The following is an 18255-nucleotide window of genomic DNA, read 5'->3' on the forward strand; positions in this document are numbered from 1 at the left end:
CTGAGCATAAGCTACCCTCACACTCCACCTCGATACTACCTTCCCTCTCTATTCCGGAACGCTCGTTCCGTTGAGGTGTTCGAAAAATTTCGCCTTGCGCTCGGCTCACACTCTCGCACTCTCACATAGTCCACCACTCTACGCTACTCCTGAATGCTCTCTCGTTCTATGTGTTGGAAATTCACACTTGTGGTAGAAGGTTTACCAGACAGATCACAGGTAGATTAACAGTTTTCAACTTGGCTTGGCTTGGTGCGCATAAAGTGGATTATAAAGCTTAAAATTTTATATTTTAAATACAAATATCATTCTTTTAAAGTGTTTTTGGTGAAATAAACTTTACCGTGTGGAACGAGTTTAAGTGTATTCGCATGCGCGAAAGTGTTTGATCGTACTAGTGCAGTGAACCAAATAGTCGGTAGGTACCCAACCTAATGAAAGTTGTATAGTTTTTCACGTTCGTTTTTCATAACTTTTATACCTTTTCTAATAATTTCAGTACAAATTTCACTGCTAGTTAAACGCAATCAATATTTTGTTTTGATCGACCAGCTGCTGTAAACATTCTGAATAAAACGATCGATTGCATCGTAAATTGCTCCTTGCAACTAGGTTTCTAAGAATTGTTCTTTTATATCCATAACAGCTGTGCTTGGAGCGGGGAGCATCCAATACAGCAAAAGGAAAGAAAAAGAGAGCATGAGAACGAGTGCCGAGTACGCTCGCCGCTCACGCCCGGTCACTCAAGAAGGCTGCCCGCATGACAGAGAGTAACTCATTTTGATGCCTCTCGCTACCCCTGACCCACACTTTCGAGCGATCGCGCAACTTACTCGCACTCCGCAATCCCACTTCATGCCTGAACGCTTCCACCAGTAGTGTGTTTGCCGAATATTCTTTCTGAGCATAAGCTACCCCCACACTCCACCTTGATACTACCTTCCCTCTCCATTCCGGAACGCTCGTTCCGTTGAGGTGTTAGAAAAATTTCGCCTTGCGCTCGGCTCACACTCTCGCACTCTCACATAGTCCACCACTCTACGCTACTCCTGAATGCTCTCTCGTTCTATGTGTTGGAAATTCACACTTGTGGTAGAAGGTTTACCAGACAGATCACAGGTAGATTAACAGTTTTCAACTTGGCTTGGCTTGGTGCGCATGAAAGTGGATTATAAAGCTTAAAATTTTATATTTTAAATACAAATATCATTCTTTTATAGTGTTTTTGGTGAAATAAACTTTACCGTGTGGCTATTGAACGAGTTTAAGTGTATTCGCATGCGCAAAAGTGTTTGATCGTACTAGTGCAGTGAACCAAATAGTCGGTAGGTACCCAACCTAATGAAATTGTGTATAGTTTTTCACGTTCGTTTTTCATAACTTTTATACCTTTTCTAATTTCAGTACAAATTTCACTGCTAGTTAAACGCAATCAATATTTTGTTTTGATCGACCAGCTGCTGTAAACATTCTGAATAAAACGTTCGATTGCATCGTAAATTGCTCCTTGCAACTAGGTTTCTAAGAATTGTTCTTTTATATCCATAACAGCTGTGCTTGGAGCGGGGAGCATCCAATATAACGAAAGGAAAGAAAAAGAGAGCAACAATCCTTCTTTAATTACCATGCTGTCAATTTCCTTGAAAATTAAGATATAACCTACTTATATTTTTATAAAAGACTGCGTTCCACTTTATAATATTGGTTTTATTGGATTTATGAATAATTTTGAAAAACAAATTTACTTACTACTTCAAAGATCGCTTTGATTTGATCATGTCTCCTACTATTGGGGTGATTTCGTTAGGGTTAAATAAGTCGCCATTTCCTGGGCTTATCCTCTTTCTTCAATACGGTACATATATCCCTGGGGAAGTTTAGATAGTATTTGCTTTCCATTCGTTTACTTTATGTGCCTGGGATAGTGGTGAGGAGTGTTCAGGCGACATTTTCAAATGCGTGATCTTGGGCATATACGTATCTATTGATATCGGTTTCAGTATCGGTCAGTCCGGACACCCATAATAACCAGCAGGATTGTTTCCATCACAGTTAGCACATTTAACTTTTTGCTCTGTTATTTTACCATCACCCGAAGATGAACCTGCCGTTTGTGGGCAACACTTCGACTTGTGTTCACACTTGTTGTATTCGTACAGCCGGCTGCAATTAGCAGCACCATGTCCTTGTATCTTCCCACTTTTTGTATCAACCCAAGATAGAATAATGAATCATAAAGATTAGCACAGTATTGAATTAAGTTTTTTTTTACCAGAAGATAGTTGATAACAAGTCTTCTCTCCACCGTGTCTCCACCTCAAATCAGTTCCAATCCATATTTACGTGGTGACACATTCTCAGCTGTTTGTGATAAATGCATTTGAAAGTATTAAAAGTAATTTTAATTATGTTTTATTTATGTCTTTTCTTTACAGACGATTTTGATGATTCTGATTTAGATAGCTTAGGTGACGGGTTAGAAAATAGCGCAGATGTTGATAATAACAATACTGGCGAAGGTCTGACTAATACGAGTACAAGTAGCGTAGATTTGAATATTAACAATTATAACAATGAAGGTGCTGAAGGCAATGATGATGAAAATGAGCACGACGAAAGAGTTGATGATTTTTGGACAGAAGCGTATGGCTTTTTAAATAATTTTCAAAATTTGAGAGAAGCTTTGCGATATTTGGCAATTGCTGGTCATCTTTCCCGCAGTTTCTTAAATTTGCTCCTGGCAATATTAAGAAAGTTTGGCCATCCTGAACTTCCAAACGATGCTCGTACGCTCCTAAAAATTCCCAAAGTAGGCAACGAGATACAAAATGTTGTAGGTGGACATTTTTGGTATCCTGGGATTAAGGTTGCCATTAGAATTTTTTTCAAAAGGACCATCCCTGAGGCCAGTGATTCTAATCTACAAATATGTACCGATGGGCTTCCACTTTTCAAAAGTAGTTCTACCCAATTTTGGCCTCTTCTTTTCAAAGTCGAAGAAATACCTAATTGTCCAGTAATGGTTGCAGGCATATTTAGCGGCGAAAAAAAACCAGGCAATTTAGAACAGTTTCTTCGACCTCTCGTGGAAGAATTGAATACGTTGCACCTTACTGGTATGCAGTTTGGTGAACGTACAATTCGTGTGCGTGTCAAGTGTTTGATAGCCGATGCGCCAGCGCGGGCTTTTAAAAAGTCGGTTTTAGGGTTTTCGGGAAAGCACGGATGTACCAAATGTACTATCCTTGGTGAACATGTTCAACCAGAGGGTAAAGTAATTTTTGAAGGTGTTTTTGCAACACCTCGTACAGATATTAGTTTTCGTGCTAGAGATGATAAGCCACATCATAAATCTATCCGATCGCCACTGGAAGACGTCGTGGGATTGGATATTATTAAAGCGTTTCCAGTTGCCGAACGACTTCACCTTCTTGACCGCGGTGGTAGCCGTAAAATTTTAGAAGGTCTTATTAATAATAAAATGCTGACATTTCCAAAGTCGACCAGTGAACAAAAAGCCATCGTTTCTCGCTTTTTAATTAAAACCAAACTTCCTTGTGAGATCCATCGCCCTTTCCGTTCCCTGAATTATCTTCCATATTGGAAAGCTACAGAATTTAGAACTTTCTTACACTATATTAGCCCCGTAGTTTACAAGGATCTTATGCACAGTGATGGCTACAATCATTATCTGCTTTATTTCTGTAGCATTACTATATACTCTGCTTCAACATATAACCACTTGCGGCCCCTTGCTCAAAAAATGCTTCAAATGTTTGTCTTGGATTTTCCTACTCATTATGGTCGTACCCATATGAGTAGTAATGTGCACAATCTGCTTCACGTACATGAAGATGTTGTTGAGCTTGGACAGCTGGACAACTTCTCGGCATATGCCTTTGAATTTTTTTTTCAATATCTTAAGCGTTGTGTTAGAAAGGGAACGAAGTGTTTGGAGCAAGTAGCAGCTAGATCGAAATTATATGCCTCTATTAACGTAGCATCTTTTAGTAAAAATCAGTATCCTTGTTTGACTACAGATGGTTGTGGGTTGCATGTTTCAGATAGTTTTGTTTTAAAATGTAATTTTAAAGACCAATGGTTACTAACAACATCAAATGAAATAGTAAAATTTTTAAGAGTAGAAAATCTAAACCAAAACTTAACTATCGTAGGAACTGAGTACCTAAATAAGGAAAATTATTTCATTGCTAGAATGGAGGATGATGTGTCAGTAGTGGAAGTACAATCTAGTGCCATTAACATTTATAATCTAATTTCCTATACTCCTTCTAAACCTGTAACCTTAACCCTAGATAAAATAAAATGTAAATAAGTTCCTCTTAATTTGCCTCCTTGTCCTCTAGCTTACTTCAATGTAGATGAATTTGTGGACAATACGCCTCCTTCAGTATTATTTATTCCTTTGTTACATAGTTTTCTTCAGCATTAATCACATTTTAATTGTAGTTTAATTTTTTTTGTTTTATTCAATATTATTGTTTTCTTTTATATGTAGCTTGTGTTCCATGTTCAGTTATTTTCTGATTGTTTGTTACATAGTCTGCCTTTTATGATGATATTGATGGAAGTAATTTAATTTAGTTTTAACTTAAAGCTTCTAATCAAAAAAAAAGAATGTGACTGCATAGTTTTGAGAAACTCGCGCGTTTAGTAATTGTAGTTCGACCAAGTTAAAGCTTAGTCGTATCCAACATTTACTCGGTTAGCCTTCGAGATAAAATTAAAATGTAAATATTCCAACGATAGTTTCGTTCCCTCAATTCTATGCAGGGGTACGAGGTGGGCCATCAATATCATCATATTATATTGGTAAAGGTGGTAATGGTGATAATATCATGATAATTGGTAGTGGTAAAATGATTATGGTTAATATATCACATTAATTTCGCCGCCCTAGTTGTGCATGTAGGCAACAGTGTCAGTTATATGTGCAAGCTGATGCTCCAGACTATCCGGATCCTCAGTACCGTGACCATTCGTCCCGTGACCATTCGTACCGTGATGTAGGCAGTGAGTTGTCAACCATGGTAATTACCCAGGATACACAGTATCTGATACCTCAGGCTGGATTTTAAGCGATCCGTACACCAGCATTCGGGTGAGTAGACAGAGACCAAATGAATGTTATTTCCGATGCCGCCGATTCTTAGCTTTAGGATTTGTTTTGCAATGGTTGCAGGTTTAATCCGAGTTTCTCTCTCTTTTTTTCTATTTGTATCTTCAAAATAACGGAGGCTATGTCCCTAATCCTGAAATCTTTTGGCGGAATCCCCGTATATAATGTAAACGTTCTACCGAAGCTTCAGTGTTGCGCTGGCAATAGAAAGTGTTTACTAGACACCAAACTCCCAAATTCGTCGTGTCATGCATGGACTTGTGATGTTAAAGGCAACGTTGGCAATGATCCTTACATAGTGTGGGTATGTATGATGTTTCCTACAAACATAGTTGCACATATTAACTATCTATTACATTTTTTTCTTTCCAAATCATTACAGGTCAGAAATGGTTCTTTTGGAAGTGACAATGATGAAACCAGAAACTGTAACCGTATGTTCCTGTCAGTAGTTCTTTGCTACGTTTGTAAGTATATATTTGATAAACTTGAATTGTAATCATTAGGAACTTAAACTTTTTTTTATACTGTCTTGAATTTTATTCGTAGCTTCGTAGCAGCTGGCTTTCATGTACTTCCTCTTCAGAATATTATCAGTATGGTGCAGTTTCAAAATCATTCATCCTTTCAACTCCTCATCCGTACACCCTCCACTTTTTTCTTAATTGTTAGGAGGATGTTTGTGCAAAGGTGCAGAGATGTCGTTACCCCTCCTTTCCCCTTTCCAGTCCATGACATCTTTGGTAGTAGTTCTGAATCAATTATTATGTTGAGGGCATTAGTTTTGGTCAACGTTACATAAAATAAAGCATCTTTAGGTGCTCAGCTTGAGTTAGCAATGATGAAGATGACATAAAAGTAACGATGATAACAAATTCTTGTTATACACTTGGAAGAGAGTCAGGAAGCATGCGCATGATCTTTAGAACAACAAAAGTGAGTAGAAATTAATATCAGCCTTCTATCAACAGCAAAAGAGGCTTGAAATAATACGCCTTTCTACTTACAGGGCAGGAAACGGATGAGATCGAAGAAGCGAAAAGTTGATAGGATGTCGATCGCATTAATTTATGAAGTTATACGATACATGTTTTTGGAAGAAACGCCTAAGCATTTACAACAATAAGCAGATAAGTCATTTGTATAAGCTTGATATAATCTAATTTTATCGGAACAATATTCTCAAGTAATGGTGGTCATAAAATTTCTTATTATATATCGTCAGGGACAATCCAGAATATAAGTTGTAAACGGACTTACACTTTAAACATCGTTCGAAGCGAAGATACATCTACAAAGAAGTAAGGATTTTACATTTTTGTTTATATTTTTATATTTAACTACCTACATTTCTAATTGTCTTAATCTAGCTTGGGTAACTTATTTTTACGCTCATGGCAAGAAGACTTATTGCAATACTTTCTTTTTAGCATAAGTTATGATATGTTGCTTCACGTCTTTCCTTATTGACGGTTGGTTTTAGAAGAAGGTCTCTACTCGTTCTCAACTGACAGCAGAACTAGCAGCTGACAGTGAGTCCCCGATGAAAATACTATTAAGTATCTAAATATAACATTAGCCTGGTAATGTTATACCAGCTATAACTACTCCTGGGGGCAGAGTCTTACGTCCTCGTTAGACACTAAAGTTAACAGAATTTTAAAATCTTACAATAAAACTAACTATTTACAAACGTCGCGATACTCCTATGTCTAGCTGATTACATTTTTAGTAATTTACTACTATTGTAAGCTTATTACAAATCTTATAGTTTTTAGCACTTTTCGCAATTTCTAACATTTTCACTAGACGTAGGCTTAAGTGTAAATTCTTCTTTTCCTTTTGATTTTTGCTTTATGCAATCTTATGTATCTATCATCAATAAATGATTTCCGTCTATTTTCTCTTACAATTACTTTTTGATATTTATGTTTCTTCTTATTTCTTATACCTTGCCTCTTACTATAGATAGCATCATTCCTATTAAACTCAGGATCTTCTTCACGTTTTCTGTTATGTTTTTCTAGATACTTGCTTTGATAATTCTTAAGTTTAAGCACAATCTCATCAAATATTTCATTTCTTTGTTCTAAAATTCTTTCTAGGTTCATTGGCCGCTCATCCCCCTCTTTAATTCCAAAAAATATTTCCATTGGTTTTAGATTCGTCGCATTATGTATGGAAGAATTGTATAAAGTGGTAGCAATTTTGTAGATTTCTTTATCAGATAAATCATTGTATTTATGCCTTACACATATTTCTGTTAAGGTTGAATGGAACCTCTCAACTATCCCATTTTTCTCACTATGATTTGAAGGGGTATAAATAACATCAACATCTAACCTTTGCAACAATCCTCTTATTTCGATTGATTTAAATGCAAGTTCGTTATCACAAACTATTAATGCAGGAGTGCCATAAGTTGTAATTAGTTTAATGATACTACGTTTAACGTCGGCGATACAACGAGATTTCAATGGAGTTATCATAGCGTAACGAGATAATTTATCTACTGCTGTGAGAAACAAATTTGGAGGGGATATAAAAATGTCTAAATGGACTATGTCCAAAGGTTTACTCGGAATAGGTGTTTCTGCAAATCTTATTTTATATGGATGCCTTTCGTATTTGTTTTCTAAGCAGATCTTACAAAGGTTTATGAAACTACGAATTTTGTTTTTCATCTTCGGAAAATAAAACTTTTGAATAATAGATTTGTGATTTTCATCGACTCCTCGGTGCGCTCTTTCATGCGTCTTTTCAATGACATCATTTTGTTCTTCAAGGTTTACCAAATCTTTTAGTATTTTTTGAGTGATTCTTATTTTAGATGGATTTGTATTAGAAAAATAGTGTTGAAAAACTTCTTGTAACTGACTGATCAACATTTGTGGACATAATATGCAAGTTAATCTATTTGAATTAAGATTTTCTCTGAAAATTCTAATTATTTCTGCAGTGTCAAACTGTTGCCTGATAATCGTGCAACGAAATACTTGTGGAAATATTTCCTCATGATTTTCCTCGCAGCAGTCACCTAGTGTCAAAATGATTTGTTTTTTGAAAAAATTCAATGGTAGTTCGGTCATCGGTATAAACTGTCCATCATCACTGTCGGCTGAATGAACCGTCATGCTAGAATTATTAATTTCACCAGAAGTATTTACTCTAGATAATCCATCGGCCACAACATTTTGCTTCCCAGGCCTATGACGAATTTCATAATCGTATTCTTCTAATCTTAGCTTGTACCTGATTAATTTACTGTGAGGGTCTTTTAAATTCATGGCATATGTCAGAGGTTTATGGTCTGTGTACAAAATAAATTTCCTTCCAAAAATATATGGTCTGAAATATTTACATGCCCAATCTATTGCCAGCAGCTCTTTCTCTATTGTAGAATAATTTTCTTCATGTTTCGAGAGTGTCCTTGAAGCAAAAGCTATGGGTTTATCGCTTCCAACGGGCCCTTGGGAAAGTACCGCTCCTATAGCATAATTCGAAGCGTCTGTAGTAAGAATGAAAGTTTTTGTAAAATCAGGATAGATCAGAATACTACTGCTGCTCAGAATGGCTTTACATCTTTCAAATGCTGAAATGTATTCTTTAGAGGTTACGATCGATTCTCCTTTCCGCAATTGTGTCGTTAATGGCTTCGTTATCTGTGCAAAATCCCGAATGAATTTCCTGTAGTACCCAATCACTCCTAGGAAAGCCCTAAGCTCCTTCTCGTTTTTAGGCATTGGCCATTTCTGAATAACTGAAATTTTTTCGAGATTGGGCTTGACGCCCTCGGGAGTAACAATGTGACCCAAAAATGCCACTTCTTTTTGTAGGAACTTTGTTTTTTCTAATTGTATTTTCAGACCAAATTGTTTTAGGGTCTCAAATACATCTCTCAAGTTAATTAAGTACTCCTGTAAACTAGAAGAAAATACAATTATATCGTCCACGTAAACTAGGCATTGTTTGCCGATGTGAGGTCTTAGGATGTTATCTAATACGCGTTGTAATGTGGATGGTGCATTTTTCAGTCCAAATGGCATTCTAACAAATTCGTAGTGACCATTGTCAACACTAAATGCGGTTTTTGGAATATCTTTTTCAAAAACTTCTATCTGATGGAACCCGGAAGCGAGGTCAAGTGTAGTAAAGTACATACACCTTCCTAGTTTGTCTAATATATCTGTAATGTTAGGGATAGGATAACGGTCACTGATAGCTTTTTTGTTTACATTCCGGTAATCTACGACAAGTCTCCATTTAGGAACGTCTTGTACAGTGCTCTTTTTTGGTACGATCCATATTGGCGATGACCATGGGCTATTAGAATGTCGTATAATGCCTTGCTCTAGCAGTTTATCAATTTGATTCTGTACCTCTTCTTTTTGGCAATAAGGGTAGCGATATGACTTTGTGTAGACTGGTACATCGTCCTTTGTATTAATATGATGCTTTATAGCATTGGTAAAGGTTAATTTATTACCCTCAACGAAGAAGATATCTTTATAACTCAAAATTAGTTTTTCAAGCTTTCTTTTCTCTTCTGGGTTTAAATGATCAGTTTGACCATTAATGCGCAATTCATTGCAAGTTCCGTTTGAATGATTCGAATTACAAATGTCTGATGTGTTGTGATTCAATGGAATTTCAAAATTATTAATTTCAAATTCTAACACTTTTGTTAATTTGACTGTAACTTTCAACTTGTTACAGTTGCAAACTACTACATTGGCAAAATAATCATTTGATCTATAAATTCCAGGCAAAATAAATACATTTGGATAAATTTCCAATCCGTTGTCCAAATAAAAATCACCGGTTTCGTAAAGTGTTGGTAATAGAACAATCTTATTTTCAGAAGCTTCAAGATTTATAATTTGCAGTTCTGCATGTTTCTCATACATTGGTATAATTTCGTTGCCGATTTTTAAAGTATTTTCCGACGCTACGATAGTGGAATTAAGCTTTTGTAACGATTCATATCCAATAAGGCCATCGAAAAATGGGTGAAAATCAAAGATATAAAACCTACATTTTTCCGAAGAAGAGTTTCCTGGGAAAGGATTGAATTCTACAAATTTATCCACTGTAGACAATCCATGCACACTGCGTACGACCAATGGTTTTATACTACGGCAATTTTCTATCTTAACCAAGCTTCGGCGGATATAATTCTTATTTGCTCCAGTGTCTATCAGGAAGTTCAATATTTTTCCACAAGTGGTTCGTAATTTAATGTACGGGATGTAATTTCCTAAGTTTTGTGCTCTTTGTGCTGAACTATGTGAAAATTTAAATTATCAATAGATTCTTCAGTTGTTTCTTGATCAACGTTACTTAATTCCTCAACATGAAAACGTGGTTGACCTGTTGACTTAAAATAATTTTGATGCTTATTTCTTTGCGTTTCTTTTGTACTGCGGTTTAAGCGACTGTTGTAAGAGTGCCTAGCAGATGGATCAACATCCATTTTTTCGACAATATCTTTTCGTACAAACTCATTTGGTTGCGGTGTTGGATTACGGTACTCGAAGTTTCTGTTCATCATTTGGTTCTTTTGTCTCTCTCTAACATGTGCATCAGCAAGATCTCTGGCAGTTTGAAAAGCATTCTCGAGTGTATCGGGTTTACTCGCTCTAACTAGTCTAGGCAGATCGTAACTTAAACCATCGATAAATGCGTTCGTTATCGCAATCACTAACACCCGCATGATAGCAGCTTCATGTCCTGAATTGATCGGATCTTGGTATATGTTACTGTTTAGCTCATGATATAATTCTTCGCACACACTGATGTAGTTTTTTAGTGATAAACCGTTTTGCTTAAGCAACAAAATATCGGAAATAATGTTGGACAGATTTCTATGCGCACTAAAATTTTCACTCAATGTTTGCTTAATGAATGTCCAGTTAAGTGAACAGTTTTTTATAAGTAGCACTTTGTTTGCTTTACCTACTACTCTGTTTCGCACGTGGCCAAACCACATTTTGTATACGGCACTATCCTCAGCCTCGTGGCAAAGGTTCATTGTCCTTTCCACTGTGTCTATCCATGTGGTTAGCGTATTTTTATCTCCACTATATTCTGGCAAATATTTTAACGTATCTGGAAGCTGCGTGAATTTAACCGCGGCGTCAACCTGTTCTTATGCTTGTTTTATCTCTAATCTTCTAACTAATTCATTTAATTGCTCTTGCAAATTTGCGATCGTGTGCTCCATTTCACTCTCTTTTTTTATCACGCACTTATACTCACAACTATTTGTAGTCTTACGTGGTAGCGTTTCTTATCGAACAGCACAAATCCGCTGGTATTCCGCCAGAGATGGGTAAACCGGTTGCTCGGGTTCGCCTTTCGAGGATAGATTGTCACCAATGATTTCAATTGTTTATCAGCTGAACCGCCCTGGATATGCTGGATTTCCAATATGATGCTAAAGGTGAACTTCGTCGCTCGAAAGCTTCGACTGCGCCAGTTATGATATGTTGCTTCACGTCTTTCCTTATTGACGGTTGGTTTTAGAAGAAGGTCTCTACTCGTTCTCAACTGACAGCAGAACTAGCAGCTGACAGTGAGTCCCCGATGAAAATACTATTAAGTATCTAAATATAACATTAGCCTGGTAATGTTATACCAGCTATAACTCATATTATCACTATGATGAAGTTTTAACTGCATCCATGCATTAAGCTCTTCGTTTGTACAGTTACCACTTACATTCTGTATGGCTTGCAATATCTTTATAAAATTGCATAAAGCCACCTTTGCTCCGGCTTTACCCTTGCCTGTCCACGACATATTAACTAGCAAGTTTGGGCCTATTATAATATTTAGCGCATCGCACACACGTTCCTTATTACTTTCGCGATTAATTTTCATTTTTAACCACTGAATAAAAGAATTTTGCATATCTACATTGCACAATTTCAATTCCAGGGAATTTAGATCGTCAATGGTCTCCGCTGTGCTGAAGGCTGGACTTACTGTGCTGAAGGCTGGAGTACTAATTGCTGTTGCTGGGCTACCGATGCCACTGGGATGGTTCATAATCGTCTGTTTCAATTGCTCCATTTTCGTGGTCAATTGATCCAACTTTTTGTTTTGTGCGGTCAACTGCACTTCAACATCTGCAATCATTTTATAGAGAAACAGGTACTTCTTGTCTTCCTGTGGCGGTAGCGGCAAGTTGTTATTATTTGTATCCTGCTTCTTGGAATCCATCTATAATTCGTTTGTAGGGATTAAATTAGTATTTAATTATAAAGCGATTTCATTTTAATACGGTTTTACCTTGTAAAAGGAAAATTAATCACCAACTTTACAGACAACTTTTAAACGCTAACGTGCCGGAGTAAGTCGATTTGAAAATAAACCTTGCCTATTCAATAAATGTTTCAATGTGAACTAGACCATTGTCTATTTCGGAGCCGTCCAAAACCAAACCGATATCACAAATACATGCATACATTCATGCCGCCGTATCTCACTACCACATGCATACAATATGGCTGCACGTGCTCACTCACACATTCTCACAACCCGGTCCTAATTTCAGGGGATATGACACAAAATTAGGGGCTCTCAGTCGTTTTAGATCACTTTTTGTCTGGGGGGAACTTGCAAGCCGGAGCCGTTGGCCAACAACTTAGGATAAGTTGGTGTTATTATATGATAAGCCTTCTTAATATTTTCAAACTCTCTACCCCTCGTTATAACCTGCTTGAAACATCTATTGCATGATCTAATGCAACGTTTAATAAATTGCAAATGGTTTTCAAAAACATAAGCTGATATTTTATCTAAGGGACCAAACCTATCAACGTCATCATAAATGTGTCTACGACCATAAAAATTGGCAAAATCATTTACAAATTTATACAACATCTTTTTAGCAAGCGTCCAAAGATGGTGGTGTTTTGTTCTGGTTATTGCAACAAAAAAAATTGTAAAATGGTTATTGCAGAGAAATAGAGCAGGAAATGATTAAAAGCTTTTTCCCACACAAAATCTTTAAACACAATTATGCTAACGTAATGGAGAAACGTGCGGAATTCTGTTGCCTTCCAATACTTAATAAACTTAACGTGCCGTAATCTTCTATTGATTTCTACCGGAAGCTGTGTTGACATTAGAAAATCAGACACGTTTTCGTGTTGTTGGGCTGTCCATCTTCCAAAATCTAAAAAATTGTGCTCTACTAAACCTCTTGCTATCTTTTTTGTTACCCCGATATCTAATAAATGTAAACGTTCTGCTACAATTGAAACAAATCAAAGCAGCTAATATCTTCTAACGGTGATCGCCAACTTTTATGATGCTCTCTATCTTCCCTGTTCCTGAACCCTTCATCTGTACGCAACTCAGCATCCACATAAACAAAAATTACCTTGTTCGCTTCGTGCACTCCAACGCAGGAACATTTCAGGCAGCTATGTTTTCCAACGAAGATAATGGTAGCTAGAATGAAATATAATCGCCGATATTACCATATTGTCTGGCAAAATTATTATAAGTTGCGCATGCTAAACACATATTTGAATACTTACCGTTGACAAAACAGCGAGCAGGTGAATCCGCGATAAACATGCATAGTTTAGTATGCACCATTTTATCGCCGAACATCAAACCTCTCTCATGCAGTTCATTTATTTCCGTCACGAGTGGCCGCAAATACTGCTCGATGTTGTCCGGCTTGGTGTATCCGCAATATGTCCCAACTAACATTACCGGGGCTTCTGGCAGTTCCTCAACCTTCATAAGAATCGGCCATAGTTGCCTTGCCGAACTATTATGAAGCGGTAATCCGTCGACGGAAATCTGAAAGGATAATTGATTAACAGGTGGGATATTGTCCCTGAGAAATAGAAAATATTAATAAAAAAGAACTTAAATCTTATTACAAAGTGAACCTATGTGTATAACGCTGTTTCGATTCCCCTGTACCAATATTGCCCTCCCGAGATTGGTTGAATTTCAAAACCGACTTGGGAAGGCGTTTTCAGCAAGGTGCGCGAATCCGTTGGCAGCAACACATTTAGTTTTCTTCGAAGTAGGGCCAGTATCATGTTGACGGTTGACCGCGATAAATTTTTCGTGACGGCAATATAACGAAGCCCTTCTGCCAGCGTTATGTTATCGAAGAAACTATAGGTGGTGTCACTCTTCATGTCCTGACAATCGCTGTCCTCGTGCACGTCGAAATCCGTATCGGCTTCCTGATCCACGGAACTATACTGAACGCCTCTTTCATCACTTGGTTCACTGCACTAGTACGATCAAACACTTTTGCGCATGCGAATAGACTTAAACTCGTTCAATAGCCACACGGTAAAGTTTATTTCACCAAAAACACTATAAAAGAATGATATTTGTATTTAAAATATAAAATTTTAAGCTTTATAATCCGCTTTCATGCGCACCAAGCCAAGCCAAGTTGAAATCTACCTGTGATCTGTCTGGTAAACTTTATACCACAAGTGTGAATTTCCAACACATAGAACGAGAGAGCATTCAGGAGTAGCGTAGAGTGGTGGACTATGTGAGAGTGCGAGAGTGTGAGCCGAGCGCAAGGCGAAATTTTTCGAACACCTTAACGGAACGAGCGCTCCGGAATGGAGAGGGAAGGTAGTATCGAGGTGGAGTGTGAGGGTAGCTTATGCTCAGGAAGAAAATTCGGCAAACACACTACTGGTGGAAGCGTTCAGGCATGAAGTGGGATTGCGGAGTGCGAGTAAGTGTGGGTCAGGGGTAGCGAGAGGCATCAAAATGAGTTATTCTCTGTCATGCGGGGAAAGTCATTTGAGTTTCAGCCTTCTTGAGTGACCGGGCGTGAGCGGCGAGCGTACTCGGCACTCGTTCTCACCATATTCTCATGCTCTCTTTCTCTTTCCTTTCGCTGTATTGGATACTCCCCGCTCCAAGCGCAGCTGTTATGGATAAGAAAAAAGGATACGCAAGGAAATTGGAACCATGGGAAATGGTGAAGAACGTATCCCAATTATTTTATTTATCACATTTTATTGTAATCAATAAAAACAAGTATCCTCCGAAACCACGTCTCGTTTTCGACGTCGCAGTCAAAGTAAAAGGATAATCTTTTAATTCCGCGTTACTCTTAGGGCCAGATGCTACTACCTCATTATTTGGAATTCTTATTAGATTCCGTGAAGGTACCCAAGCGAACGATTTCGTTGCTTTTTGGAACGTTTTTTGACTAAGATTTGACCGTCCAAACACGGTCAAAAAACATTAAAAATAGCAGACGGATTTGACCATTTGCTCTTCACAGGCTCTCACTCTCTTTTCCTTTGCAAAAAAATGGTCAAAAAACGGTTACTTTATTGACTGTATTTGCATGGGAGACGAACAGGCATATACAAGCAAAAAAAAGTATATATGGTGTTGTTCCTTGTTTGGCTTGGTTTTGCTTTGTCGCCAACGCGTTTTTTTGGTGGTATTTATTTCATGTTCGCTCTTGTTCTTCACACGTGTTTGTTCTTGTCGCTTTCTTCTATGTGTAGGATGGATGATTGCACCAGAGGAGACGTTTTGTGGCTAGGCTAGGGGCGAAGTGTGAGGTGTATCGATATTGTGCGAATTAGTTTGCGCGGGTTTTGTTCCAGGCGAGTGCAGACGCTTTTTTTTACAGGAGCTGTAGTAAATAGGTAAGTAAGAACGGGAATAGAACTTGGTTATGATCGGATTTACCTTGTTTGTTTGATGTGTTTACGATTTGAACCACCGAGGCTGTGTCGTATGTGATTGTTATGAGATAGGTTTTGTTCTAAGCTATGCATGTTGAGAATTATACCGTATGTGTACCGTGTCTGTGAAAAGACGATACAATTTAATGGAAAAAGCTTGCCAACTATGCATACCGTTTTGACAATTTGTTTGTAGGAACCGATAATGCAAATTATTTTGCATTAACAAATAAGCGTTTCTTTGTTTGATGTTTTAAAAGTAATCGGGAATCATGTCTTAAGAAAAAAATTAGCAATTATATTCAGTTAAGCTCTATTTTTTTTTTATTTTGCATTGTCCTGTATCATTGGGACATGTTTAAACGTGCACGCACAGCACAACTTGCTGCAATTCGCGCGACATGCCTCCAGAACGGAAAGTAGAATAAAAATTTACAGCGTTTAACTTGTTAAATATTTACTTTCTCACAAAAGCAGGCTCAGTTTTAGTAAAGTTATCTCTTAATTTGTAATTTGATATGCATGTATATAGCAAAAATACGGTTGTTATGGCTTATGTATATATTCAACAGCAAAAGTTCCTCTTCTCATCTCATTCCTCTTTTAAACACTCAATCCACCCAACCGCATGGAAATTTCCATAGAGTTCTCCTCGCTTTCCTCGGTTCCACTTACTCCTTCATAACATCCGATCTGCAAATATCCTTACCCTGACCTCACGCATGTAGGAAGGAGGATATCCTTACCCTGACCTCACGCATGTAGGAAGGAGGATATCCTTACCCTGACCTCACGCATGTAGGAAGGAGGATATCCTTACCCTGACCTCACGGATGCAAGGAAGAACAAAAGATTACCCTGGCCGATCGTAACAAATTCGCGAGTATTGGGCTGTGTACGCATCGGTCAGGGTGCATAACTACTCATGCTGACTCTCCTTCGCATTGCGGACTCCTTCGCACTGCTTAAAAATTGCAGTGCTATTCCAAAAAGGATATAAAAAGGGGTTGCAACCCTAATTAACGAGAGTTGTCTTAAAACCTTCGTACACAAGAGTTGTTGTAACCATCGGAAAGTTCAGTTGCTAACCTAAGCTATCAGTTACGCGTCACACAAGCAAATAAAGTGTTATAGTGAAAACCAATTCAGATTGCTTCAATCATTGTGTCGAAACAACAGTTGAAAATCATAACATCAAACTTTGCAAAAGATTCGAAATGGAAACGACAAATAAGGAGGACATGTGGTGTGAGGACACCTACGAAGAAGTTGGTACAAACCAAGTTCCAACCATTCAGTTTCCAAATAGTAAGTCAGGTAAAGTGTTTTTTTTTTTATGTTCAAATAATATAAATTACATTTTCCTTTGCAGTTCCAAACCTCCAAATAATCAAAATAATAGGGGAACCACAGCTCAATTCCACGAACAATAATAATAACCTTGCAGTCGACATGCAGCCATGTAGTAAGTTTCAAAGCGGTCAAAACGATTCGGTTCTTTTTAATTATATAGCATTATTTTTAACTTTCAGATTCTTCTTGTCATGCCAACACCGAGAAATGCGCGGATCGAGCAATCCAACCAGATGAAATTTGCGGCAATGAACAAAGTATGTGTTACTTTTTGAGTATTTTGTCTATGTGATACGATGTGCGAATTTTAAAATATTCTCATTTTTATTATAGCTAACAAAAGAGCAAAATTGTCTTCAGAAGCAGAGATTGCGGAGCTTAGAGCCAAAGTGGATCGGTTAGAGAAAGAAAATAAGTATTTAAAGGATCTTATAGACAATAAACTTGATATACTTATTAGAAATTCAGCCCGGCATCGAGAAGCTGTAGAGGAGTTAGTCGCTGTAAGTTGTCCTAGGCAAGGTCTACTTTCTAGGAACGAATTTGAGCTAGCCAAGCTTAATACAAAAGAAGAATTAGATACCTTTGAGCAATCGATTAGCACTGACCCATCATTTAAAGAAAATGTAGTTAGGTATTTGCAGAGGCAAATAACAGTCGCAGATGTAGACAGTCGATTACATGGAGCGCTTGATTTCCTTTTTACTCGACCATTTTTTGCCACAATCAGTTGGACTGGAAAAAGTAAGCCGGGATCAACGAAGATAGAGTTCAGGAAGTGTGAAGGCATACTTCTTCTGTTAAAAGAAATAGGAAGTAATGCGAGAGTTTTAGCAACTCCCAAATACGTTGCAGATTTTATAAAAATTCGTCTTAAGCACGCTCCGTCTCGAGCTAACCTTTCTCCTACCAAACACACTTCTCTTCATAAAAAAAGAAATTAATTCATTAATCATTAAGTACTTATCATGTAGACTACCACCGAAATAAATGATATCTCTCTGAAAAATTATTATTAATATCGAGTTGTTGTTTCTTTCTTAAATAATTTGCTAT

General features: G+C 37.4%; 3 protein-coding genes and 1 long non-coding RNA gene across 11 annotated transcripts in view; 2 read left to right on the plus strand and 2 right to left on the minus strand.

Annotated features, from left to right (window-relative positions):
• LOC118513984 overlaps nt 1-14860 on the minus strand; it is a 493738-nt gene extending 478878 nt beyond the window's left edge. Inside the window, exons 1-4 of one of the 2 annotated variants that reach the window (XM_036060423.1) lie at nt 14588-14860; nt 14128-14494; nt 13690-13960; nt 13530-13600 (exon numbers count right to left, since the gene is read on the minus strand). In XM_036060423.1, the coding sequence (XP_035916316.1) occupies nt 13530-13600; nt 13690-13960; nt 14128-14310 (525 nt within the window). In that variant the 5' untranslated portion in view covers nt 14311-14494; nt 14588-14860. Of the gene's footprint in view, nt 1-12287; nt 13601-13689; nt 13961-14127; nt 14495-14587 lie in introns of those variants that run through there. The other variant, XM_036060418.1, reaches the window with a different exon arrangement.
• On the plus strand, nt 1808-12529 carry LOC118513469. Of its 7 annotated transcripts, none has more exons than XM_036059289.1 (4): nt 1808-5444; nt 5523-6076; nt 6150-6441; nt 12080-12529. In XM_036059289.1, the coding sequence occupies exon 1, from the start codon at nt 2375-2377 to the stop codon at nt 4334-4336; it is 1962 nt and encodes a 653-aa protein (XP_035915182.1). In that variant the 5' UTR covers nt 1808-2374; the 3' UTR covers nt 4337-5444; nt 5523-6076; nt 6150-6441; nt 12080-12529. The 7 variants fall into 7 exon arrangements, with proteins under 7 accessions (XP_035915182.1, XP_035915172.1, XP_035915163.1 ...); XM_036059279.1 differs by having other exon boundaries at nt 5523-5611; nt 5690-6441; XM_036059270.1 differs by having other exon boundaries at nt 5523-5607; nt 5690-6441.
• Nucleotides 14861-16173: 1313 nt separating the features above from the next.
• LOC118514564 lies at nt 16174-16739 on the minus strand. Its single transcript, XR_004906670.1, has 2 exons — nt 16673-16739; nt 16174-16635 (listed from the first exon to the last, which is right to left on the minus strand). It is a non-coding gene; the product is annotated as an uncharacterized LOC118514564 (long non-coding RNA).
• On the plus strand, nt 16626-18214 carry LOC118513935. The gene is made up of 4 exons (XM_036060313.1): nt 16626-17154; nt 17219-17311; nt 17379-17456; nt 17533-18214. The coding sequence occupies exons 1-4, from the start codon at nt 17064-17066 to the stop codon at nt 18141-18143; spliced, it is 873 nt and encodes a 290-aa protein (XP_035916206.1). The 5' UTR covers nt 16626-17063; the 3' UTR covers nt 18144-18214.
• Nucleotides 18215-18255: the final 41 nt, after the last annotated feature.

The sequence above is a fragment of the Anopheles stephensi genome, chromosome X, assembly GCF_013141755.1.
Source record: "Anopheles stephensi strain Indian chromosome X, UCI_ANSTEP_V1.0, whole genome shotgun sequence".
NCBI classification, from domain to species: domain Eukaryota; kingdom Metazoa; phylum Arthropoda; class Insecta; order Diptera; family Culicidae; genus Anopheles; species Anopheles stephensi.

Coding starts and splice junctions, on each gene's coding strand:
- LOC118513469 (XM_036059262.1), top strand. CDS start 2,375: ATGCATTTGAAAGTATTAAAAGTAATTTTAATTATGTTTTATTTATGT.
- LOC118513935 (XM_036060313.1), top strand. CDS start 17,064: ATGGAAACGACAAATAAGGAGGACATGTGGTGTGAGGACACCTACGAA. Junction 17,312..17,378: donor AGTCGACATGCAGCCATGTA/GTAAGTTTCAAA, acceptor TTTAACTTTCAG/ATTCTTCTTGTCATGCCAAC. Junction 17,457..17,532: donor AATTTGCGGCAATGAACAAA/GTATGTGTTACT, acceptor TTTTTATTATAG/CTAACAAAAGAGCAAAATTG.